Source organism: Sclerotinia sclerotiorum, genomic scaffold (genome assembly GCF_000146945.2).
Source record: "Sclerotinia sclerotiorum 1980 UF-70 scaffold_19 genomic scaffold, whole genome shotgun sequence".
Taxonomy (NCBI): Eukaryota; Fungi; Ascomycota; class Leotiomycetes; order Helotiales; family Sclerotiniaceae; genus Sclerotinia; species Sclerotinia sclerotiorum.
In genome coordinates this window covers 360,343-386,506 of record NW_001820817.1, presented here as the reverse complement: position 1 = coordinate 386,506, position 26,164 = coordinate 360,343, and the positions used below count along the sequence as shown (strand labels likewise).

Below are 26,164 nucleotides of genomic sequence, written 5' to 3'. Positions count from 1 at the left end.
CCAACCCACCACCCACAACCCCCTCTCTTACCCACCCCCTACAACAACCTCACTCTCAACCCCAACCACCCCCTCCCGACCCCCTATCGAAATCCCCTCCAAATCCGTAAAAATACTTATAAAAGTATGTATACAGCTCAGAGTAGGAATACGCCGTGGAATATGGCGTGGTTGGATGAGCTTGATGGGAATAAAATGGAGAGGAAAGGGGGGAGAGGGTTAGAGGGAGGAAGAGGATGGTGGGGGGGAAGGCGAAGGTGGCGGATTTGGAGGGGTTTGCGGGGGTGAAGTGGGATGGGGTGGGGGTGAGGGGGTGGTATGTTGGGCGGGTGTCACACTCAAGAATACTGGGTAAAGTATCTTGTATTAGAAAATACTAAGCTAAGGAGAAAAGAAGAAGGAAAACAAGAGTAGAGAGTTTTCCTATGATTAAATACAAACGGGGCATGCCACGTGACCCGGAGGTGTGAGGCGTCACAGTGGGGGGAGGAGTGGGTTAGGTTTTGGCTATGGGTGGGAGGTTTTAGGTTTTATGTTCCAGGTGGGTAATTTTTTATTTTTTTGATTTGATTTGATTTGATTTGATTTGATTTGATTTGATTTGATTTGATTTGATTTGATTTGATTTGATTTGATTTGTTTTGTTTTGTTTTGGATTTGTTTTGGATTTGGTTTTGATTTGTTTTGATTTGGTTTTGATTTGTTTTGATTTCGGTTTGAGTTTGGTCTTGATTTGTGTTTGGATTGTGTTTTGATTTGTTTTGAGTTTGGTTTTGATTTGGTTTTGTTTTGTTTTGGTTTTGGTTTGGTTTTGTTTTGTTTGGTTTGGTTTTGGTTTTGTTTTGTTTTAGTAATGTAAAGACATATTATTATATAAAATTTATAAAGATTTAATTCAAAAAATAAATTCCTCATGTTATATTCTCAATTGTTTTGTTTTGTTTTGCTTTGTTTTGTTTTGTTTTAGTAATTAAAGACATATTATTATATAAAATTTATAAAGATTTAATTCAAAAAATAAATTCCTCATTTATATTCTCAACTACTCCGAGTCAAATCAATATATATAATATATTCTAATTTTTTTTTCAAATTTAAAATCTATGTGTTTTATTTATATTTAATTAATATTATTAAAAACAAAACAAAAACTTGTTACGACGGCTTCGGGTCTCGTATCATGTGACCAATTATGTAATCACATGGTCCCTTAGATCCCCTCGGTCTCTTGATCGAAGGGACCGAGGGGACCAAGGGGACGATTAGCATGAAGGTCTATATAACCAAGATGGATTTCTTTTGTATAGAGCTTCGTGCTCAAGATCAATCATTTAGTATACTCTACTATTAGTTACGAATTGCATTATTGTCATTACTTTAAGTCCCTGCTTGACGCCTAGTTATAAACCACCTCGAGAGCCTAGAGCACTTCCACGTGATCTAGACGGCAAACCTCGTAACAACAACTTGAAGTGAGTAATTATATCAATATCTCTTCCCTCCCTCTTAATAAAAATTCATAATATAATGATACGATATGATATGATATAGTGACGTATCATTTATCCATCCATTCATCATTCCATCTTTCCCCCTCAATGCAATCATAGAATATAAATCAACCCTCCTCCCATGCCAATCCATGCAATCCCAACACATCCAGTCCCAATCCCATACCGAATCATCCCAATCAAACCATTAACTTTTAAAAATATACAATACAAAAAAAAAAAAATACAAAAAAACATCAATATCATAACCCACCCGCCAACCCATCCACCGAAACCAAGATATTCCATTCCGCCCATACTTCGAAAAAAAAAATCCCAATCCAACGCCTCCTAAATGCACCCCACCCACCCCATCCATCGATGCTAATACTAATAATAATTGATAATTTTAAAATATGGCCTTTCCTTTCGCCGCGCTAAAATCAATCGTGATCCGTATGAGGATGATGAGAAACAAAACAAACAAAGGATAGAAAGAGGACCCGAGTCGTTGCAAAGATCACCGAGAAAAGGGGAAAAAAAAAACGTAGACCAGCGAACCGCCATATTCCCACCTCTTTTAAATACGCACAAAGACGAAATGTATTATCGAAATCCCTCCTCATCACCAACATATGGGATAAAATCACGCGAAAACCTCAAGGCGCGTTCCGTTCCCGGTCCAGGACTCTGTCCGCATCCCGAATGGCGATGATGTCCATGGTGATGTATTCCCCACGATCTCTCCCTCTCTCTCACCTCCCCATTTCCATTCCCATTCCCATTATCTTCCCATGCGCTCGTTCTCCGCTCCTCGCCTACTCCCCGACTTAGCGGTACGCAAACCTCCGTGTGCACTCTAAAAAATTCCAAATTCGCCCTCATACTACACAATCTCAGCCAATCTCTTCCGATCCACCTCTCCACCCACGCATCGATAACTCCTACGACACGATGAAACCCGTCCGTGTGACCCCCCATCTGTTTAGCTTCCCCAGCCCACATTTTACAAATAAATAACAATGAACTAATTCATGCAAATAAAGCACTTAACAGTAATCTCCCTATCGTATTTAGGATCTCTTAAAATGGGTTCAGATAAAACAATTAGGGTTTCAAAACCACCAAAGGAAGCTAGACGTAGAGCAGTGGTGCCGATGAGTTCGGATGAGTAGCGAGGTTGTTCGGGGGAGGACCAAGAGAGACGGACGCGGTTGTGGAGTGAATTGTGGAAAAATATTGTATCGACTAGGTAGATGATACGGTCTATTGCACGATCGGATAAATGAGCTTTGAGGAGAAGATTTTGGAGTTCGACCTCCAAGTAATAATGATCTGGAGGTGGGTCGTATCGAAAGTGATGTTCGATGAGATTCGCAGCTTGATCGTCACTCAATATTGTGTGGTCGTGGATAACAGGAGGAGGCATTGAAATATTGTGATCCGAGACTATCGAATGTCCGGAAAGCGTTCGTTCCATGGTCGGAGCGACGTAAATATCAACAGGCGGCGACGGAGGTGGAAAACATGGGATTGGTGTTTTCATTGCGGTGGGTGTCCGTTGATGGTACTGCAAAATAGGTCGGGTAGGAGGCCGAAGTTGTGAAGCACCCGGACTACATCGTTCTCGCTGCAAACGAGGATCTCGGAGTTTGGCAGCAACTTTTTCATAGCGGTGCCCCGAGTGTGACCTTTTACTGTCCGTACTTGCGCTTCTTTTGACGGAAGCAGTAGCCATGAAGAATAAGGAAAAAAAAAACGGACGAAATACAAAATTGGTGACCTTAGGAGGAAGTGGAAAGTAAGCCGGTGTATATTATTTTTGGACAAAGCTCACACTACTATGAGAAGCTGCATATGCCACACGACGCATGCACAGTGCAGTGAGGCTTACTCGGGTTAATATTGAATTAGCCCTGTCACCGCTTCCAAGATGCAGAGCTCTTGAAGTACATAAGGAAAACGAAATGACACTATGGATTCGCTTTTTCGTGATTTTATTATCCCCAAAACAATGGGATGAGTGAGGCTGGGAGAAAATGTTTTGGCAATGATGGGATGTGGGAATGAATGTGCTTGCCAAAAAGTTTTACATATACCTTGAGGTTAATTGATAAGTGGGAAGAAACGTCAGAGGCGGAGAAAGGGATCCAACAACAACCATAATCCTTTTTAAATGTCAACGATTCCTTTCACTTGGTTGCGAATCGTTGATTAATGATGAACGGATTTTGCGGAAACTTTTTCCAAGGTTGTCGAATTTTAGTTGGGGATTTTCTGGGTGTGTGCTGCGCTGTGCGGTGCTGTGCTGTGCGTGTGTTGCGTGTGCGGTGACAACGGGCGATCCGAAACCCCCAAGCAGAGCAGTTAGAAAGTTACACACCGCCTCGCCTCATGTGTAAGATTCAGAAAAGATACGTTTCGTACAGTTAACGGATTAACAGGGTCGATGAAACGCAACCTGGGAGTACCTAGTACCGTCTTGGCCCGTGTTCATCAATATGTGCAGTGTGCAGCGGCTGGGTGATCAAGAAAAGATTCGTTGTACAGTGCAGAGGGTAGAGGTAGAGGGCAGAGTTGGAGAGTATACAGCATGCAGTCGGTAAGCATAGTCGAGTACCTAGGTCATCTCTACCACTCCCTATTCCGTATAGGGTAAACCAACGTATAAAGGAGTGTGAAGACTACTTACATGTTACTACTTACTACCTAGGCGTTTGCTACTAAGAACCCCTACACACCTAGATAGAAGTTAAAAGTTAGCAAGTTTATTATATTAGTCCATAAATAATAATAATGATAATAATAATACTTGGAAGAATCTAAGACTTACTTACTCTTACTCTTCTTACTCTTACTCTTACCCTCACTCCGTACTCTAACCCAAAGACAATTTCCTGAATCCTGACGCTAATGTAACTTTAATCTGATCTTGGTTGCCGAATCGTTCGCCTCGTTTGAACTGATAGGCCTGAAATCAATCTTACACTTTTTCTAAATCTTTCTAACCGAACTTTACCAGACCACAAAATGTTAGACAATAATTTATTTCATTTTATCGCCACCATCCAGAACTCTTCTCTGCAACTTTGCCTCGATGATAAATAATTAAAGTTGTACCGCCCTATGAAAAATATATGTAAGTGCGAGAGGAAGCTAGGCCTGGTGGGCTAGTCACAACAGACCAATAAGTCTAATGTATATGACCAATACGACCGCATATCCGAGTAACAAGGCTATCATTCAAACCCATTCAAAACCATTTAAAAAAAAATGACCCGAAAAATATTAGATACATACATGATCTTCATCCGAAATTTGTCTCCACTGGTCCAGAATCCTCGAAAATTCCATGCAATGGTAATGCCAAGGTAAAAGATGCTTGACGTCCGATTCTATAAAACCTACTGAAGATGTACCCCAGCAACCCGCCACATTACCCTACAACTACAAACTTCATCTCACACGTTTGCAGTGCAGATTGAGTTCCATCGAGCAAGGACTCCGTGATATCGTACAGCCTTATTCTCCGATCGGCATACAAGTACTGCCAATCTTCACCATTTAGTAATTAGAGCCTTTTGAGAAAGCTGTGGTTAACATCTCACGAATTGTGGCCCTAGGAACTTGGCCCCGTATCACAGGGTGCATCACGATTCCCTGCTGTGCTGGGAGATACCGCCTGACCATATCAAATGGTCTAAAGATCGAGAATAATCTGTATGTACTGTGCCCATTTTGTTGTTGTACAGCAAGAATATACGGAAGATTGGCCCTGACTACCTTTCAAAATGTCCAGCTGGAGTGTGAACATTATTGAAGAAATGTTTGGGAAGAACCCGCTAAATATGTCACACAAATCCTAGCCCTAGACCTCTCACGTACCTGACCTCATTTGCCTGCATCTCCAGTGCTCTTCTCATGGTCGCCGCGTGGGTACGCTCTTCCTTTTCTTGAAGAGCCTCCTCGGCAGTTTTGGGAGTATCTTCAAAAGAGTCGGCTGTGAAACCAGGTTTGCTAGAGAAATTTAACAGCCCTACTTTGTCTCCTGTCCACAAAATAAGATCATTTTCGTTGACGGGCCGTTCGTCGATCCCAGAGTCAGTTGTCTGAATTTTGATCGCGATGTCTCCAGATCCTGAATCCATGTAAGAGTCACCCAATGTGCCAAATATGCCCCTTGGCGCTTCGACGGAACCATGAGCAATATTCCATCTTCGGGACTCGGTGAATCCATCCCTTTCGAACCACTTCAGGTTACCCCCTCCGTCAGAAACAACAATGCGGGTACCGTGATTGGCAACAGATAACAGTTTTGAGCTGGATGATGTTTGACGATTCTTCATAGTAGAATCTTGCAGCCGCCCCGCGGAGAACTGGGAAGATATAGTGGAAAGATTTGGATCAGAACAAAGACCATACATCTCCAGCGAACCTTTACTATTATACTCACCGCAAGCAATCAAGGTTTTGCCTGGTCTAGTCTTAGCTTTCCATACCTGCTCAACGGAAAGTTCACCCCGACGGGCGAGGTCCTTTTCCATCGATGCAAAGGGATATGGGAGCGTAGCAATTTGAGATAATCGTGCACCAGAATGAATAGTTCCTCTAAGCTTGGGAAAATTTCTACGGTCATAATTCAGAATGCTAGGAAATCGTCCAGCAACGTAAATATCTCCATTACCATTCCAGTCATCACCCGAACTGGGCAGATGCACAATACTTAGTGGCCCCGGTTGATATAGGTGAGCGTAATCGGAGCTTGGCTCTGGGTTTAGCAAGCTTTTAAAACTAAACGACTTGTCTGTAGAGCCAGATGTGACTTTGAAAGAATCAAGTCGTTCTATTTGGCTGGGCGATCCAACGTTTGCTCTTTGACGAGAATCATGAAGATAGAGAGATAGATTGGTTCCCACAGTCAAGGGTGTCGGATGTTTTGCTTCAGAGAGAGCAGTGATAGAAAATGGATATGCTTCATGGTTTACCGTCTGTAAGGTCTCGAGATCAACTTCAACCAGACCTGTAACATTGTCAGTCAGTAATAGAGACGCTAGGGAAAGCGATATCTAGGCCTCCGTAGGTACATTACGGACATAAGTAAAGATGTACTGCTTGGGAGAACCATGATAGCTGAAAGTAGAAGTATCACATACCACTTTGAACAGCAACATAGGCTTTCTTTAGAGTACTGTCAACACTAATACATTCTGTGACACCTGTACTTATCATCTTTGACCTTGCCTTAAGATCCTGTGACCTTCCACTCTCCGCCAGAATCCCGGACTTGCTTCTTGCGACAATGCTGCCTTTTCGAGAGGCATTCGCACCGATATCCCAAATACAAATGGAACCATCATCAAGAGGTCTACAATATCGCCGTCAGGACCCTTCTCAAGTATAAGGAAGTAAAAACACGGATACTTACGCAACAACCATAGTAGCTCGAGTATCTCCTTTGGGTGTATACACCGCCATTCCCCGCACCTCCAAATGTTCACGACTAGCACTTTCGCGATGACGAGGTTGCTGCAACCAACTAGTTGAAATCGGCGCATTTCTCGCTATATACTCATCATACCACTTAACCTTCTCCGTAGGATAACTCGGATCCCAATTCGCCAATATTCTAATCCTCTCGTTTGCTTTACTCCTCAGGTCTCGCGCTTCCTGACGAGGTTTATGCAATCTCGAATCGCCGGTTCCATTGTTCGTAGCGAGAGCTATGGCTAATTCACGCATTCCGGAATCGTCTTCGGTTTCGGAAGATATTAATTCTTGACGTCTGCGGAGCTTGTCGAGAAATGAGGAATGCGTGAAACATTGTTCTCGCCAGAGAGTGTCATCGCGACCAAGTTCTAAATATCGTTTGGAAACGAATTGTAGTTTGACGATGTCTGAAGGTTCTAGATCTATTGAAGGAAATAATGTTAGCATTTGTCAATTTATGAAAGCTATGCGGAGTATAATCACATGAAGTAATATTGAGAATGATTTCTGAAGGAAGATCGTCCATTTTTGCCATTTTCCAACTGTCGAAGGTATATTGAAATTAAGAAGTAGGTATGAATTGAAAGAAACTTGAACATCCAAAGGTTGATTGATATTGAGATTCGAAATCACAGTCCATTAATCCATTAGTCCATCAATTTATTAGATTAATCAACATCATAAGCTTCTAGTTCCAGCCGATAAGGCCGACCGATTATGCATAGCTCGGCAAAGGGTCTGTGCATGAAATAGGCCCCTCTCGTCCCGTCCACGTTCCCTTCACCCCGCCAAATAAAGTTCAGGGATATTGTCAACATAACTCCGTATAAATATTCTAGATTCGACTTTATTATATATAAGCTTTAAATATTAGCAGTGAAATAACTGTACAAGTATTCAGCGGATTATTAATAATCTGAATGATTTGCTAAGTATTCAACGGACTATCTATGAATATTTTAATATTCGGGATTTTGGGAATGTCCAGATCGTCCGTAAAAGCTCAGAATGCAACACCAGATTCCATAATGGGTAATGGTGGATAGAAAAAGAAACATTAAGATTAACTAAAAAATATGGACAAAGAATCTATCGACGTAAAGTCATGATGTAAAATGGGATATCATGGTCTATGGTCCTTTCATACCGGCTACCCAGGCCTCCCTAACATCCAATGCCCCTCCTTATCCTAAACAATTCATATATCATAGCTCGTTGATTCCCCTTATTCACATTCCCTATACAACCATCCGCATCCATACTCCAAATTCCTATCAATCTTTCCCAACACCACTCATCACGCATCCTCGACAGAAGGTATATAGATTCCATCCTTACACGCCACCACTACCCTTTTGAAAAATCGTCTCCACTCCAACGGATCCCCTTTAACCTTCACAAACCGCACTTCTACTAACTCTGTGTCCTCTGTTTCATAAGTATCCAAAACAATTTCTCCATTCATGCCACATCTTCTACTATCCACCGCCCGTACCTTGACCCACGCCGCGTGCAGTTGACTGCTTTGCAGTTGGGATAAGGGTGGTATGGGTATGTTCATCGCATGTAAAGAATCGGATAAAAGAGTTAACAGCTGAGGAACGGGGAGATGTGAAAAGAATCGCGTAAGCGAGTAATTAGGGAGAATATCTTGAAATTGGCGAGCATGTTGCGTAAGACGGAGGGATACTGCAGGATTGGAGGAGAATTGAGACATGGAAGGTTCATCAGCTAGTGTAGCATCTCCAAAATTAGATATAGCTGGCGATGGAAGTTGGAACTTGCAAGTGATGGCCTCGGTAGGTTGAGATGTAGGTAATACACGTGGTGGTCGTTCCCAATCAAATTGCATATCCATCACCTGTGTCTCCGGTTGAGTGAATGAAAATTTATGACTGTCAATTTGCATTGCATCTTGACTGAGCTGTGACGCGCTAGGCTTTTGCTCAAAGTCGATACGAAGATTTGCCAACATCTGAGTGGCAAGACCCAATGGATCGCTCATTTTGCCGTCTTTTGTGAGAAGTGGATTCTTCCGTGTATACCACGGATGTCGTTTGATGTGTTCAAAATTGAAGCGTTTGGATGCATCCACATTCATCATTCCTCGTAGCAATGATAGAACTGAAGCGGGCAATCTTCGCCATAATTCATCTGAACTTCGTCCATTTGATTTAATGTATTCATCAAATTCCCAACTTTCGGCCGTAGGTTGATCCCAAGGTGTATTCCCCACCAAGAGCACAAATAATACGACCCCGCATGACCAGATATCCACCATGTTTGCAGCATATCCTGCTCCTTTCACCTTCGTTTGAGTACTCTTAGAACAAGATATTACTTCTGGGGCTATATATGGAGGGCTACCACACATAGTCGTACTAAGCTTTCTCGCACCATTATATTCGAATAGCGTCGCCAGCCCAAAATCCGCAATCTTTAAATCACCACTGCTCGACAATAGTATATTCTCGGGCTTAATATCTCGATGCCCAACACCCTTCGCATGCATATAGCTTACTCCACTAACCAACTGTGTGAAATAAAAATGTGCAATGTCTTCTTTGACTCCGACATCCGCTTCGATTTTGTCGAATAAGTCCCCTCCTTCCGCATATTCCATGGCTATCCATTTCCATACAGCATCTTCACCTGTCGCAAACCACTCTATAATATTCGGATGCCGTCCAATATGGGAATGTAACGACACCTCCATGGCAATTTGCTTTGAGGAGATTCGGCCATGTTTGACAGCATAAGCTTTATGTATGAATTTGACTGCGAATACCGGAGTAGGGTCGGCTGGAGGAATGGCTTTCTTGATTCTACAGTATTTATTAGTATATAAATATATGACTGTTTGTATAGCAAAAGACCGTCAAATAGTCTTATTTTGGACTCACGATGCGTAGGCACCTCTACCTATCGTTTTAGAAATTATTCGAAAAGGTAGGTCGCGGGGCAGCGGGTCCATCTGTGACATCTGCATTGCCGCCATATCTTTAGCTGCTGGAAACGAAGTAAAGAATGGACGAACGCGGAATTTCTTGAAGACCACCACCACAATACAAATATAGAAAAACGAATGCTATGTCGATGTCACAAGAAGGGGAAATTTCCAAAAATATAAACTTCTTTCGATATTCAATAAAGTAAGATGGAAACTATGAATTTTTGAAGCTTTCTCTAAAAACCAATCAAAGTTATTGCCACAGGGTGTTTTGAATCGCGTCTGAGTTTCAATTAACCGTTCCTTTCTAAGCACTTTAAGTCGCGAATCGCGAAAATTAGTGACTTACCATCCAGCCCACTCGCGTTTCTATGGCTACCTCTGTCTGCCTAGAACAGAAAAGCGAAATAAACAAATCCACTACGACCCTCCCAAAACTTCAACGTCCCTACTCGAGTAACATAAATACATTTTCTATTTCACCTCACACTCACACTACTTTTGTACATTCACCACCTTCACAAATTCCCAGTTCAAATAATAATTCATCAAAGAACAAGAGTCGAAGAATCCTTTGTCTAGATTTGATCTTCCAGAACACCGTTTGCTTCTTCTACACAATTGCTTTCAGAATTTTTATTTACATTCCCATCAGCTAAACCATTTTTGTCCGTTTCTGTCAACCTTACACACTAGTACCAGTAGCTGTCGACTTCTTAGTTACCTACTCAGTTATTTAATTAGGGCTTTTGTGCTTCCTATTCTTTTCAAAATCATCATGAACTACGCCATGGAGGATACTCAGAATTCCGCGCCTGGAGATCTTCCACCCGCTCAAGCTGCCAAAATTGCTCCTCGCAAAGGTCCTGATGCTCAAAGCACCACAAAACGGTTAGTACGAAGTCTACTTCTATACTCAACCCCTTCACAAATACAGCTTGCCAAAATATCCAATACTAATACAATTCTATACTAAAGTCTCCAAACCGAGTTGATGCAATTGATGACCTCTGCAGCACCTGGTATCTCCGCATTTCCTTCCGCAGACGGGAATCTTCTTTCCTGGACCGCCACTATCGACGGACCTGATGATACTCCATATGCTTCTAAGAAATTCAAATTATCCTTTGCTTTCCCATCCAACTATCCCTATGCACCACCAACCGTGCTCTTCAAGACACCTATCTATCACCCTAACGTCGATTTCTCTGGTCGAATTTGCTTGGATATCTTAAAGGACAAATGGACAGCTGCTTATAACATCCAGACAGTTCTGTTGAGTTTGCAAAGTCTATTGGGAGAGCCAAACAAGTATGTTAATTCATGTTGGGATGTGTGATTGAGTGTCTAAGCCGGGCTAACATACATCGACAGTGCATCACCATTGAACGGCGAGGCCGCAGAGTTATGGGACAAGAACCCCGAGGAGTTCCAAAAGAAAGTCAATGGTCGTCACCAGGACATTGATGATGAATAATTTTTCTAGAAAAGGAGGGTGAACATCGTCATTCAGATACCCGGCGTCAATATGTTTATGAATTGGAGATTATGCATAATGGACTGCTGTCCATGTCTCAGCTCGATTAATGGGTTGTTGTTGCATTCTCAGGATATTAAAGGAGGGCGTCTCAATGGGACTTCGGGGGCTGTATCCTTATTTTGGTCTTTCAATAAATACAAAACAAACGCATTGTTGAATACCCTTGAAATCTACTTGATGTGCATGACATAGTCTAGACTTTCTTCATGTAATCCATTTCGAAATGACGACACCTTAATGAGGATTGATCTCCAAATTGTCTTTTTACGCTTAGTAACAGACTCACTCTTGAGCCATTAGGTCACAGGTTTCTAGGGCAACTGGGTTTCTACATCCATAAAACTTTCGGCGCTTCCGACACTCTTGCCAATGCTCGACTCGATATCGCACATGGAGTGGAATCGCTTTGGCGTATGTGATTCGTGTTAGAAGAGACAAGACAGAACAATCAGATGATGATGCACGAAAGTCTGGTAAAGTGATATCAAGATTTGAAGATTCCTATGCTCAACGAAATGTAAAAACTGCGAAGCCCGCAGAATTGATACCGGGGAGTGTCTGATGCATCACTTGTTTGCATGCCCCAATAACCCAGAGGTAGTCGCATGGTATTTCCGCTGCACATTTGCATTTCCTGAAGAAGCGCTACCTCCCCGGCTCCTTGGAAAGAACCCAGCTGCCTTTTCCAGCCTCATATCACAGACCAATATCACAAGTGCATGAGAATATTTCCCATAGCTAGTGGCTGCATTTAGGTATCGAAAGCTAGACCTTTTCATTTTCCACTACCTTAGCAAGCAGAAATGCAGCAACTCCAGAAATACCCCCATGCCATTTGATTTTGATCATTTATGCATCCTCTACAACAACAGTGTGGAGACCCTTGGGGTTTTGGACATTGACGGCCTGAACGTAACTGTACAACTTCTCCTTGGCGCCCTCCTCATCGTTACGCTTTCTCGAGATTCGTACACGGAGTCTGAAAGGAACACCCTTGATACCAGCTTCCCAGACCTTCTTGTTCAATTGGGGGTCGAGACGAACATCGGAGGTACCCTATAATTTAAGAAAATACCAACATCAGTATGGTTCTCCTTGCTGTATTTTCTGTCGATCCTTCTAGATAGATATCCATACCATTGACAAAGTAGCGAATGCCTTAATCTCCTTGATGGCCTTTGGGGCACGCTTCTTGAAAGAAACACCATGTAACTAAAACGAAACAATCAGTCCTTCGCCCTTTTTCGAATCCCTGTTTTTCCGCAATTTCGACATACTCTCTTGTGCAAGTGGATGGTGTACTCGCGCGCAACAACATCAGCGATGGCGGATCTTTGGGTCTTGCCGCCGGTCTTCTTGGTGGTCGTCGACATTTCTAATTTCTTTGTTAGAATCGAGAGACTTCGATTTTGATCTTCGATTGATTCGGCTAGGAGTTAAATCAACGTACTGAAGGATTTGTCGCGATTTGTCGTGATAAGTTGTCTTGTCTGAGCTTCAGTAATGCAGTCTAAGAATTTCGAAATTTCCTCAGTGTGGAAGGCGCTAGTTAACCGAAAATTTCGCAGCCACTATTGATGCCTTGTGAATGATTACATAATAACAAGGCGACAGTATTGCAGCCAAAACAACCACGCTACCTACGCTGCAGGTCGTCGGCAGATTGAGTGGGACGACGCCGATAACTTATATGACTTCAGATTTAATTCAAAGTGTTGCATACCTAAGACTGCTTCTCAGATTTTAAGGTTTCATCACGTCCTATTCACTCTCTTTTGGTTTACCCGACTTTCGACGCTCTTTCCGATCCTTTTTTTTTTTTCATTCCATTAGCCCAACAACAAACTTCACAACAATCTGCGACAACAAATCAAGAACTCCTTGTAGAATCAGGATCAATACTTCGAGCAATCCCTTTTACTTCAACTCCCCTTGCCTTTCAAACAGCTCAGTTCCCACCCTGTCGTCATCGCCATGGCAGGAATCAACTCTCCTCAGCCCGATCTGAATCGGAATCGACTTCCTACACTATTCGAGGTGCTTAGTAGAAGGACTTTACCCCCGGTAGATCTATTCTCATTCTACATTTATATGAGAGATCAGCAGCGCTCTGTTGATTATCTCGATTTTTGGTTTGTCTTCCTTGCATTAAATTGTTCAATTCAATCACTAATTCAAGGACAGGCTTGATGTTGCTCAACACATGTCGTTATGCCGACACTACGTACGAGAATTGCGGAGATCTGTAATGATTGGTACACCTAAAGGCGATGATGCGCAGTCTAAACGATCCTCCGCTGTTCTAGAAAATTTGGGCGAGATGAATCATCCAGCTGCTGGACCGTCCATGTTCAACACAGAAAAGGAGAAAAATCAAGATGCTCAGATGTCGGCTTTCCTTAGAGAACAATCTGATACTGGAGAAGTTGTGGCTCCACAGGGACACTCTCCTTCTCATAGTATAGGCTCCAATTCGGGTCACAACCTCGGAAACATGTCTAGCGAAAGGCCTAGACCCAGCTTTATGAGCAGTCCATTGGAATTGACCTCAGATTCAAACTCCCCTGCACACACTGTCGCAAGAGCTGACATTCGAGCATCTGCCGAAAAGATTCTATATACCTTTCTGCTTCCAGGTGCTGAGCGTGAGATCATTTTACCTCATGCCATTACCCAAGATATTACGATTTCTATTGAAGAGCGGGGACGTGATGACCCAGAAGTTTTTGATGCAGCCAAGGATTACGTTTTCCAAGCAATGGAACGTGATGCTTTCCCAGGGTTTCTAAGAATGAAAGCTTTGGGCAATCTAGTTCCTCCTTCAATGATGTTAAGACTCATCGTTGGTTTGCTATCTATGTTTGCTGCATTCTGGGTTGGATTCATTCTAATCTTTCTGGACTATCCCCACCATACTCGTGTCTGGGTATGTATTCACCAATCTATCTCTACATTTCCTATCTTGATACTTACATACTTCCAGCTCATCATTCCTTTCACAGTTGGTGTTTATGCACTCTGTTCTCACCAATATGCACTCGATCCTATTCTTGCCTTGGCTGGATACAGTGAATATACATTCATGTCCTTTTCCAAGATCAGGGAACCCTTTGTCAAAAGGCTTCTCAACAAACGAGCACTCATGGTCCTCATGGTCACAGCCATAACAGACGCAGCACTAGTCTTAATATTTGTCTTAGTGCCCGGCAAGAGATTGTAAATATGAAGATGTGTAGAAGGAAGCCAAGCAAAACACTATAGATAGCAGTTGCAAAATTGCATGAAAAGACCTAAAAATAGAGCATGGAGTCAGGGAGGAAGAAGGAAGGAAGGAATGAATGGCAATTTGGGACTTGTGTTTATAGAGCGAGGTGTTCTGGAGACAAATTTTCTCTTTCATATAAAGTGATTTGGGACTTTGTACACAGGGATCGACTGGCAGGAAGATATCACACGTTGATTTGCTGGCGTTGACTTGACTTGACTGATTTTATTTATTTGGGAGGAAATTTCTTTTTTTTTATTTGATTTTTCTCAAAGTCTGGATGTCTTTCTATGGACAGAACGGGGAACTGAAGGGCCTTTTGATGACCGTTTTCTCTTCTTTTTCTTTACTTTTTATTTGTATGGATGGAAGCTAATAGGGCGGTTTTTGATATCCTCTTCCTGCATACATTGAATGTATGATTATCTTCATCTGAGGACATACCTAACCTAAGTAAACATGCGTGAAAATGTGCCGTCGATGTCGATTTCTCCCTTTCCGTACGCCATCTTGTAGTCTTTTGTTGATCCCTGCCGCCCCCAATCCTCTCAACCAAAAAGAATTGAGTTATATCCGAGGGACTACATATGGAAAGCCTTTTGCTAATGCAATCACATACTCTCATGATCCAATATACGATCCAAAGCGAGTGAGAGGCGTGTTGAGTCGGCATCTGTTGAGCCGGTATCTGTTGAGCTAAGAGATTGGTCAGTGAAAAGTCCCACTAGTCACAAGCTCTAGGCTCTGATAGCGGAACAACTCACTTCCCAAATCCTAACCCGCCAAAACCTCTCTTCTTCGAACTTCGGGTATCTTTCATCTGCTGACCACTTATCGAATCTACATCATCCATTTCCTCATCACTACCAAGATTCTCTAATGTGGCATTGCGCTTTCCAGACGATTTCGTCATTTTGCCCGTCAAACTATGTAGACTACTCATGATACCTGCCCTTTCAGTGGAAGGCTCTGCTGGAGGGGGCGTTTCGAGGAGGGATGCGACGTGGGCGTTCCATTCTTTTTCGTCGCGGTGACGGCGCTGGGCTTCGGCCTTGATGGACGCGATTTGCGATTCGAGGGACGAAAGCGTCGTGGTGCAACGAGCTGACCACGCTGAGAGGGTAGATAACATGGATGGTATTGTAGAGGGGGGAAGATCGCGGAGGGGAGAGATGGATGAGACGAGCACAGTTTGGTTGTAAGGGTCCAAAGTACAGGTTATGAGACCGGCATATATGGTGCTGATGACAAGATCTTCGAGGTCGCGGGGAGTGGAGAGGGAAAGCGCAGACTGAAGTTTTGGGTAGGTCAAGTCGGACGGGCTTTTGGCAAGGGTGAGGAAGGAGAGCTGGCGAAGTTTAAGGGTTTGGGCAGAGGAGAGAGTGGGGAGAGAGGAGTCGCTGGTATAGTCAAGGTATGTGCCATAGCTAAAGATTTTAAGGAGTGAAAGATAAGCTGCTTGCTCTGGAGAAGCAGTGGAGAGGGCTTGAATTTGTGGCGCGAGGAGAAGTTCGGTGAATATATATGTTCCGGGCGCGGCGGTCGCTCGAGTGATGAGGTCGATGGCGGCGCGTGGTGATGTTGCTGATTTAGTAAGAGCTAGGAAGGGCTTTTGACAATTAGTATAGTAACTCAGACTTGAGGGAATTATAGCGAAAGATCAAATAAATACCTCCAAAGCATTCAGAGCTTTGATTTGCTCCATCTTGCAATTATTTGTATGATTTGTATGAGCTTTGTTACCTGTTGAGGAGCTCCGAGTTCGACCAATAGACAAATGGCAGGACCTGAAGTGTAATAGTAGGCAAGTAATTCAGCTTCCTGATTGTTATGGTCCAGTAATCGCAGGAGAACTTGGCCACCGTTCAGATTTTAATTATTGTTGTTGTTGTTGAGTAGCAGGGCAGAGAGAGAAATGATGAAGATAGAGGGAGGGACATGTATCGTTTGCTATCTAATCGAGAATATCTGAGCTTGAGGCGCTAGTGTAGTCAAGCAGTACCCACTTTTTAGTGAATGAGGTAAGATCTTACTTGCAACGACAACGACAATGGTAACTAGGTACTAGGTAGCTATGGAACCTATAGCTACCGCCAACAAAACCTCGAACTCCCCGATTTGTGATGTCAAGCTCTCAATGGATATATTTAAAGCCTCAGTAGTTAACTCCGACGCTCATTGATGAAGGTTTGGATATGCAGAGTATGTGTGAATTGTTCTTGCTGTCTTCGAATAGGGCTGTAAGCTAGGATATTCAATCGACGAACCCATAAGAGGGGCAACGGCAACGGCAACGGCATCTGGCTGTCGATGGAGTTGTTGAAAGGTATCGGTTGGCATTTTCAGATGAATAATGAATAATACCTCGTTGATTATATACAGAGGAGGTAGGGATAACTTCAATGGTGTTTTGGAAAGAAGCTGGTGATGTATACCTAGTTGTAACTCATCATCGTAGGCTTTTTTCAGTATTTACAAGCCGAAGCATTCTTTTAAATTATATTGAAGGCTCAGTAATATTATCTGTGTAATAATAACGTTCCAAAAATCTCTGGTCGAAGTCTAGTTAGAGGTCTGCTTCTCTTCTCACAAGCCGAGAAAGCGAAAGCCTTAGGGAGGACTTTGAAGCTTCATCAATATTATTGTTGATGAAGGGTTTGAAGTTAAGACATGAATTATGAGGGATGAAGGTCGGGAGTTCCTTCCTTTGCTTCAAATTTCTCGCCATGGTGAATCTCAAAATGGAAGGAACGATGTTGCACCATCGATATCAATGGAGAAGCCTCAATCATTTGGGATACCGAGTAATTACCTGGTAGTTCAATTGAAGAACTGATATTGCATTCACTCACATGATGAAAGTATAACTACCATCATTTGCATCTGTCCGTATTTCCTTCAACCACCTAACTACCTAGTATCTCTTCCATATCATTTCTTTTTCCCACAGGTTATTTCTCCTAGTATTAGCCAGAGGTGCCGAGTGATCTACCAAGGCAAAAGACAACTGGAAAGAATCAGAGTAGACAAGGTCAGATCATAGTGAAGTCTGTTGAAAGTGAAAGTCTTCTCCTCACTTCATCGAATCGGCAAAACATGATTTGTCCATGCCAGCGGACCGATTGCTTGTGCAGAAATACTTTAAAATAGCAACGTCACAACAACATCACAGCAACAACAATAACAAGGGCAACGACAACAATTTAACAAAACCCCAAGAACAATTCTTCGAGGTAGGATTTACATGCAACGACCAACTCTATTCAATCATTTATTGCATATTCTACTCTCGTCTTTTATTAAAGCTCCAAACTCGACGAGAACGCATTCAGCAACTTTCTCTCATCTTCAACCCAACTGCAGCTCAAATAATATTTTACTTTGTCAACACAACCACACGCGACTCCGAACACGCTCTCAATTGTATAACACGATTCATTTCTGTTCGATTTCGACGACCATGGACTTTTTCTTTTATTAGTTTGCCATTCCTCAAGCAAGTAAACAATCGTTTAATATTTTCCTTCTTCTTTCTAATCAAAAGTGTATCACTGTTTACCTCAAATTGATGTACCATCTCCACACGAAATAATTTAGTAATTAACTGTCGCATTTCTGTCAATTGAAGATCATTTCCATATCATGTCTCATCCTGTGGTTGGTTTCGCAGACCTGCCAAATTCTAAATGGCCATCCAAGAACCCGTATCGTCAACAACCAGACTCTTCCAACGACCCTAGATCCAGATCAACCTCTCAAGATGTCGAATTTCCTTCTTCATCCAGCAAGCCAGCCCCAGTCAGGGCAGTGTTCCATGATCTGCACACTGCCCACTCTTCAATCACATCTGGTAAAAAGAGGACTTCAAGTGGACGACGTGCTATTTCACACAATCTCTTCGAGCCCCCCGAAAGATGCGACTCGATTCCCCTTCAGAAAATAGAGAGAAAGAGAGGGACGAATGTTGAATCATTTCTCCAAAATATACCGCTCCCGCCACCTCCCGCTGCTCTCTTCGGAGGACGTTATGGATCAGATACAGAAAATTCTACTCCAGTTCCTAGGTCAAGATCACAACGTCGCTCGTCAATAGTCAAGGGCGAACCTGGCTCTCTACTGTCCAACATTAAGACCGCGCTTGCAACCATATCATCACCCATCACTCCAGATACAAAAGATGAAGAGGACAAAACTTCGCATTGGCCGAAAGAGAATCCCAACATTCCAAAGGGAACATTTGGAAAGAAATCCTCAGGATATATGGAGCTTCTCAAAGAAAATGATGAAAGAGGTCCATATACACCAGAAGCACGAAAACAGGGTCGTGGTGGTAATGACGAAGACAAGTCAAGTATTAGATATCAAGGAAATGACTTTTCTATATACCACTCCAAACTCGGCGAAGCACCGTCGGGTTCCCTACCACCAAGCAGCAATGATGGAGATAGTCTAGGCGACCTTACACGTAAAAAATCTTACAACCCGGCACGACATTCTTTGTATACACCATATCAAGGCGAAATACAATCACCAATACGTAAGAGTTCTTCCGACACGACGCCTCAGAGACACAGTTATGATATTCAAAGAGCTACTAGCACTGTTGGTAATATCTATAAGCACTATCTTCACTCGAGTGGAAGAGGGTTTGAATCCGATAGCGAAGAAGAGGTAGACGAAGAAAGCCCTTTAAGAGGAGATATCGCCGCTAAAAGTTCCAATCACCAAAATTACTTCAATGAATTTGACCTAGACACGAGATTAGACTCTGGAGAAATGTTGCCACCAGCTCTTAATATCAAGAAGCAACGGAAGGTTGTTAGGGTACGCGGAGAGTCAAATGGTCAGCCACCAACCCGTACCTTGCCTGAAGTACCTATTCTTGCTGTGCCAACAATTGCTCCAAGCATTTCTCAAGGAATTGGCCAAACATCTTCTTACGGTGACACACACAAATTGCTTGAACTCACTCAAACAACAACCAAGGCTGGATCTCGAAAAGCTTTGATACAGAGAACTAATAGTGTGAATTCTGATGGAGATGACTCTGAAGCAGACATTGCTGCACAGCTGCACGTACCTTCATTCCCATTCGCCACACCCAAGGTTCAGCCCACGCCAAAAGTCATAATATCTCCAGCAGATGATCCTTCAGTGTATGGGGACGATCCACACTGGACAGACCCAGTTATCTTGCGACAGCCACTGGAGAGAGAAGTTAGCAAGGCCCTCCGTCGTGCCAGTGGTTATAGTGTCTATAGCATGGAGAGCGTATCAACGTCATTCACGGGTCAGAATGAGCATCCTCGACCTCAAAGACCTGGATTAAATTTCTCAAGAAAGCTCAATGTGGAAGACACACCTCCATCAGATTCTGGAAGCCTTAGCACTGAGCAAAGAGAGTTTGTAGCACAGGCGCAGGCGTTCTACGATCGTGGAGCAATTGCACCTAACTGGGTTACTGCCCAGCATCAAAACGTTGTCCGTATTCCAATTAGTCACAGCGTTAATCTTCCCGACTCTCCTCCAGAATCCCCGTATGATCGACCTCATGAATCATCCGAGAAACATACCACTCCCACCGAGGCGGAAGATTGGGAAACTGTAGCAGACAGCGCTGCGGGACCCTTTGGCCGTTCTAAGCCGAACGAGCCAATGATGATGGGGGGTCTTGTCAACAGAGCAGGAAGCAGCATTGCAGATAATTCAGATGATGGCACAGAGAGCACCGAGCCTCTACGTATCGATGAGTACGGATCTTCGGAACGTATTGCACATCATCCTGGCAATGTTGAATACTACGGAGACTATCGTCAAAGAGATCTAAAAAAGTCTCACATTCCTGTGTTTCTACCTGTCTTCAGAGAGCACAAAGTCAACGGCTATCTTGCAGATTCAAACAGAACCCGGCCACCTCAAAATAACTACAACTACAATCCACAACCTCTTAGTAAAGCTCATACTAATCCTTTCAAATCCCCTCCGCCGAAGATGAAGCCATCTCGTGGTCAAAATCATGTTATATTCCCACCGTCTCTTCATACAAGTGAGGAAAGTGCAGACTTTACAAGTTCTAATCAAGGCCAACAAATTTCTTCTAGTATCCGAGGACATGTGGATGAACGCTTGAGATTTGACTGGACAGGTGACGTGGGTGAGCCAGGACTAGCGTTAGGTGGTTTTAATGATGATATACCACCATTGAACAAGAAGCGTTCGAGTTCGTGGCAATATGTGTTAGCGCTTGGCGAGAAAATAGCCAGCCCAAAGAGAGAGCCAATGGCAACAATATCAAAAAATGCTACCAAACACAAGGAAATTCAAATAGAATTGAAAACCGCCGGTGATCCAAAGCCTCAAGATCACAAACGTTTCATAAAAGGTCCACCAGGGGCCTTTTATAGAGACCTTCACATGAATTCCAAGCATGAACCGAGGCGTGTGAGTTTGATTCAAGCAAACAGACCTGGTAAATTTCCCACACAAAACAATAACACGAAGGATTATCCAACAAATGCCCTTCGCCCTCTTGCACTTTTAGCATCTACCAATAATGCAGCTTCAACCTTTGAGAGCCGTCCGACAGTAGAGCAACCATCAACACCCGTTCGAGGTCATACTCACAGGGGTACGCAAAGCGATAACACCAATGATTTCATTTATAGGTCCCCTCTTGCTCCTCCTAAGCGTCCAAGCTGGCAGGATTTGTACAGTCCTCATCAGTTGCAGGAAATTCGAGATGCTGCAAAATCCGATGGTTTCTTCGAATCTCAACCTGTACTTGGTGATAGCGCTCGTGATTCTCGAGGAAACACATGGAAGCATTTATTCGAAAACCCGAAATTATCTCCTTGGTCTCAAAACCCTGCTCATATCATCCTTGAGGCTCGTCGCAAAAGAAACATCTCAATCTTGGTATTGACCTTATGTAATCTATTCCCTCCGATGTTATTGCTGTATGCAACTGGTCGAATGGATGGAATCATAGTATGGTGGACCGATGGAGATTTTTCATCTTTTGCCCTAAAACAAAAAAGATATGCATGGTTGCTTTTGGCCTGTTGGATGTGTGCAATTGCTATTGGTCTCGTTGCATTTTTGGTTATTTTCTTTACAAAACTGCGTTAGTGGATGTGGCAGCGATAGGAAAGTCTGATGCTGGTGGTAGGGAAAGTAACGAGAGGAGAGAAGCGAGTGGTTTCAGCAATATGGCTGAATGGGATGAGCGATGGCTTGTTATTATATGTGCTCCATGTTTTAAAAATATCAGGGATCGAGGTACAGATTCTTGAGTGGAAATTCTAAGGATGTGAACGAATGTCCAGATACATTATGATAATGGAGGTCAAATTATGGACCCGTGGAAATAATTCTGGGAAATTTTCAAAAAAGTGTATAGTATCAAGAGTTACAAACAACATGGAATGAAGAATCAATCAATACAAGTTTTTAATGTCACACTCACGCATCTATAAGAGCTGAGCAGATGATTGATATCTATACTGGCATAAGATGTTGAAAAGCTACTCCATTGGTGGTCAGTAATCAAGCTAGATTGATTCACACTTGAACTGGTGAACCGATGACTTTAGCTTTGTATGTATAGATTCTTCTGTAATATATTCATTTCTCTCTTATATATAACTTTACTTTTGATTGTAGGAAATACTCGGTAGGTACTGTTTTTTGAAAATGTTTGTTTTATTCATTTATAGATTTATTATTTTAGATGAGGTTTGGTTTGTTATGAGAGTATGAGTTGAAGTTAGATGTGTTAGACTTGTTAGATTTAGTAATTGAATTTGTAGTAGATGGGTGTATGGGATACGAGTGTATGGGATATGGGTATACGGGTATACGATATACGAGTATATGGGTATGGGTATGAGTTTTTGTATACTCGTAGATGTAGAAAATTAATTAATTGTTGGGATTGAGTATGGGATATGAGTATGAGTTCTTTTATAATTACAGATATAGAAAATTAATTGTTAAGATTTTATGAGTATATTGTTTATTGTTTATTGTTTATTGTATTTTGTATTTTAGTGTGGGATACGAGTATACGAGCATGAGTTCTTTCATAGATGTAGAAAATGATTATTAAGATCTTACATTATCTACTATATCACATGAAAGACTTTTCAATTTCGAAAAGCTCTTGACCGCTTTATCGCTTGATGTCAGCTCAAGTGCGTGCTAGAGCCAAAAAGCTGACGTGGAATTCATTAGTACATGGAGTAGAACCTTTCTATAACTGGGCCCACCAGCCGTAGAAGCTTTAGAAGACCTCAAACCCCTGATCAGACTGGCCGACCGACCACTTTATTTTTTTAAACGGTACCACTGGTGTACCACTGGTGTCCTAGATCTTGTACCAAGAGTATCTTGTAGGCTAGTGACTTTGACTCCCCTGGACATAATTACGGAGTCGCAGGAACGTGGAAGGAAAGACAGAAAGGATAGGTAAGTATCGGTAATAAGCTTCCTGAGATTTCCTCGTGAAAGTGTTTTTCTTCTAAAATAAAATTTATCTTTACTTTCATCTTTTTTATATCTGCATCTTTTCTATTGATTTCCTCGATTGAACGACTCTGTTGTTTTTTGTGTTTTATGTAATACTTTACTCTACTTCAAATAGCAAATACATCAACACAAACACAATAATCAATTAATCAATTAATTAATCAATCCACGAAAATCAACTTCACCTCATCACCCCAGCGGAAACCATCGGGACACAACCCGCATCATCAGCCAGCCAAGCTCAACCCGATAATATCCCACACTGCTTTGATTCACCAAAATTCACTCCTTAGTGCGACCAAGATCTGCCTACCAAGGTATTTAAGCCATCCTTTCAAATCACCCACCTACCTCCTACTTTTTTATTCGCTCGGGAGGAAGCGCATTCCGCCCACCACCGAAAATATTCGCGACAAGATCGATTCCGTGCTGGCTGTGAATACGGCGTCAGCAAGTAATTTTAAAGATACTAAGGTGTTGCCCTTGCCGGTTACGACACCTAAGACGCCGAGGGTGAAGGGGTTGAGGGAGAGAGTGGAGGATTTGGAGGAGATGGTGACGAGTATGAGTAAGTTTTTTCCTCGTGTGCTGGTTTTCCTTTTTATCTTTTTTTTGTGTCCTTTTTTTTGGCGGGGTGAGAGGAGGAGATGAGATGAATTAGGTGAAGTGGGATAGACGAGATATTCTACGATGCGATAGTATTACTTCGCAGGTTAAGAGAAGGAAAGAAGAGAGAGAAACAGGAAAGAGGAGAAATCCGCAAACACTCCCAGGCACAATGAAGGAAAAGAACGCAAAAAAATCAATCCATAAGAAAAACCGAAAGCTAACAAAATCTACCCAAAAACAGAAGAAGCAGCGCATGAGTGCGTGTCGGAAGAAGCGCTCGTTCATCTGAAATCATACAAATATTCGAGCGTGGATAAGAGTTTGATTTCGAATTATATCTTGAAACATTATGTGAGTTTTGATTTCTATTCTTTTTTCTTTTTTACTTGAGGGACGGTGGGGGATGGAGTGAGGGAGCTTTCATTTCTGCAGCCGATCTTTGGGGTGTTGGATATGCTGCGTGGAGGGGAAGAGTAGATATTGATAGGTTAGGCGCAACGAGCTTCAAGCTTGAGCTTGAGGGTTTGGGCAGATTGGTAGAGGAAGGAGAGGAAAGGTTTTACGTCAATGTTCTATTGTTCTTGAAACTTTTCTACATAATAACTTGGGGATGAGATATCGAGCACAGCAAGCTATTGAGTTTGAAGAAGAACCAGACTAACACAATCATTATAGTGGAATGGCTTCGTCGAATTATTACCATTATGGATTGCGCCAAATATGGTAACATTGTTGGGATTCTTTTTCATTCTCATTAATGTTATCTTTTTGGAGCTCTTCATGCCGGATTTGGTTGGACCTGTAAGTGTTCTTCTCTACTGATTTTCTATATTCTTTTACCCTTAACCCCTCCTGCTCCTCAATCGACCCATTTCCCTCTCTCACACATCCTCGAATCTGCAAAGATGCAAAAAAACGACAAATACTGACAAAAGGCAGGGGCCGTCATGGTTATATTACAGTTTTGCCTTCGGTCTATGGATGTATTCAACAATGGACAATGTAGATGGAAAACAAGCGAGAAGAACCGGAACATCTAGCGGTCTAGGTGAACTCTTCGACCATGGAATCGATTCTCTAAATTGTACACTTGCATCACTTTGCGAAACGGCTGCTATGGGTTTAGGTACATCAAGAGCTGGAATCTTCACCGCATTGATTCCATGTTTACCCATGTTCTTTTCAACTTGGGAAACATATCATACACATACATTATACTTGGGAATTTTCAATGGACCTACAGAAGGATTAATCTTGGCTTGTACGATCATGATCCTAAGTGGATATTATGGACCAGAAATTTGGACACATCGAATCACGGATTTAGTCGGTCATCATTATTTCCTCGGATATCATGAATTTTTCGGTTCTTATTCCGTTAGAGATCTCTGGGTACCAATTCTCGTCGTCTCATTATTCGGTATTCATGTTCCTTTCTGCGTTATAAATGTGGTTAAAGCAAGGAGAAGAGATAACTTGCCTGTTTTACCGGTTTTCCTCGAATGGACTCCTATGGCCGTGTTTACTTTCAGTATTGGTGCTTGGCTTTTCTCTCCATACTCAACACTCATGGCGGAAAATCGTTTGGTCCTTTTCTGTCTTACAATGAGTTTTGTCTTTGGAAGAATGACAACAAAGATTATTTTGGCACATCTTACAAGGCAACCATTTCCTTACTGGACAGTTATGCTCACACCACTTGTTGGAGGCGCTATTCTCGGTAATCTCCCACGATTTGGTTTACCAGCTGTTAGCGTAGGAGTAGAATTGTGGTATCTCAGAGCATACTTTGTTTTTGCTCTAGTGGTTTACTTTAGATGGGCTTGGTTGGTGGTTACAAGTATTTGTAACTACTTGGGAATTAATTGTCTTACGATTCCAGAACAGAAGTTGGAGGAGATTTATAGAAATCAAGAAATGGAGAAGAGATTGGAGAAGAGGGGTTTGGAGGTTAATGGGAAGAGAACACCTAGTGGAAGTGGATCGAAGAGTCCGATTGGAATGCCAAATGGGAAGAGGGCTGATTAGGTTGGTGAGGATGGAGATGTGACCACATTTTCGAATTCGTGGGGGTTAGATGGGGCATCGGAAGATGATTAATGGTATTCTAGAGATGTGGTTAGGGATACAATGAAGGAGGTTTTGGGTCGGTATGGTGGTACGGGTGGGTGATGAACAGGCGATGAGTAATGAACTGGACATTACATGAGGTCAAATAAAAAAAGGCATGAGTTCACGTATAGATGGGATGGATGTAGATATTTACACATTTTTAATACCGAGAATCGAAAGCGGAG

The 26,164-nt window shown here is 42.5% G+C and overlaps 9 protein-coding genes across 9 annotated transcripts in view; 4 read left to right on the top strand and 5 right to left on the bottom strand.

Moving 5' to 3' along the window:
• Positions 1–433, top strand: part of SS1G_12182 (predicted protein) — a gene marked incomplete at both ends in the record, with an annotated part of 1,891 nt that extends 1,458 nt beyond the window's left edge. Inside the window, 2 exons of the mRNA XM_001587102.1 lie at positions 202–305; positions 395–433. Of these exons, the coding sequence (XP_001587152.1) occupies positions 202–305; positions 395–433 (143 nt within the window). The remainder of the gene's footprint in view (positions 1–201; positions 306–394) is intronic.
• A 1,663-nt stretch (positions 434–2,096) lies between these two features.
• On the bottom strand, positions 2,097–3,228 carry SS1G_12181 (hypothetical protein; the record flags this gene model as incomplete). Its single annotated transcript, XM_001587101.1, has 2 exons — positions 2,097–2,517; positions 2,687–3,228. 2 exons carry the CDS (start codon positions 3,226–3,228, stop codon positions 2,097–2,099), a joined length of 963 nt encoding a protein of 320 aa, XP_001587151.1.
• Positions 3,229–4,188: 960 nt separating this feature from the next.
• On the bottom strand, positions 4,189–7,503 carry SS1G_12180 (hypothetical protein; the record flags this gene model as incomplete). Its single annotated transcript, XM_001587100.1, has 7 exons — positions 4,189–4,231; positions 4,324–4,400; positions 5,009–5,045; positions 5,376–6,510; positions 6,644–6,855; positions 6,916–7,399; positions 7,461–7,503. The coding sequence occupies 7 exons, from the start codon at positions 7,501–7,503 to the stop codon at positions 4,189–4,191; spliced, it is 2,031 nt and encodes a 676-aa protein (XP_001587150.1).
• A 771-nt stretch (positions 7,504–8,274) lies between these two features.
• Positions 8,275–9,951, bottom strand: SS1G_12179 (hypothetical protein; the record flags this gene model as incomplete). The annotated part of the gene is made up of 2 exons (XM_001587099.1): positions 8,275–9,802; positions 9,881–9,951. The coding sequence occupies 2 exons, from the start codon at positions 9,949–9,951 to the stop codon at positions 8,275–8,277; spliced, it is 1,599 nt and encodes a 532-aa protein (XP_001587149.1).
• Positions 9,952–10,705: 754 nt separating this feature from the next.
• On the top strand, positions 10,706–11,404 carry SS1G_12178 (conserved hypothetical protein; the record flags this gene model as incomplete). Its single annotated transcript, XM_001587098.1, has 3 exons — positions 10,706–10,818; positions 10,906–11,238; positions 11,302–11,404. 3 exons carry the CDS (start codon positions 10,706–10,708, stop codon positions 11,402–11,404), a joined length of 549 nt encoding a protein of 182 aa, XP_001587148.1.
• A 912-nt stretch (positions 11,405–12,316) lies between these two features.
• SS1G_12177 (60S ribosomal protein L31) lies at positions 12,317–12,840 on the bottom strand (the record flags this gene model as incomplete). The annotated part of the gene is made up of 3 exons (XM_001587097.1): positions 12,317–12,523; positions 12,605–12,679; positions 12,745–12,840. The coding sequence occupies 3 exons, from the start codon at positions 12,838–12,840 to the stop codon at positions 12,317–12,319; spliced, it is 378 nt and encodes a 125-aa protein (XP_001587147.1).
• An 875-nt stretch (positions 12,841–13,715) lies between these two features.
• SS1G_12176 (hypothetical protein) lies at positions 13,716–14,687 on the top strand (the record flags this gene model as incomplete). Its single annotated transcript, XM_001587096.1, has 2 exons — positions 13,716–14,393; positions 14,451–14,687. 2 exons carry the CDS (start codon positions 13,716–13,718, stop codon positions 14,685–14,687), a joined length of 915 nt encoding a protein of 304 aa, XP_001587146.1.
• Positions 14,688–15,343: 656 nt separating this feature from the next.
• SS1G_12175 (hypothetical protein) lies at positions 15,344–17,072 on the bottom strand (the record flags this gene model as incomplete). Its single annotated transcript, XM_001587095.1, has 4 exons — positions 15,344–15,428; positions 15,497–16,341; positions 16,476–16,519; positions 17,000–17,072. 4 exons carry the CDS (start codon positions 17,070–17,072, stop codon positions 15,344–15,346), a joined length of 1,047 nt encoding a protein of 348 aa, XP_001587145.1.
• Positions 17,073–18,374: 1,302 nt separating this feature from the next.
• On the top strand, positions 18,375–25,895 carry SS1G_12174 (hypothetical protein; the record flags this gene model as incomplete). The annotated part of the gene is made up of 9 exons (XM_001587094.1): positions 18,375–21,688; positions 21,901–22,010; positions 22,541–22,614; positions 23,170–23,198; positions 23,552–23,826; positions 24,109–24,218; positions 24,543–24,668; positions 24,807–25,616; positions 25,755–25,895. The coding sequence occupies 9 exons, from the start codon at positions 18,375–18,377 to the stop codon at positions 25,893–25,895; spliced, it is 4,989 nt and encodes a 1,662-aa protein (XP_001587144.1).
• Positions 25,896–26,164: the final 269 nt, after the last annotated feature.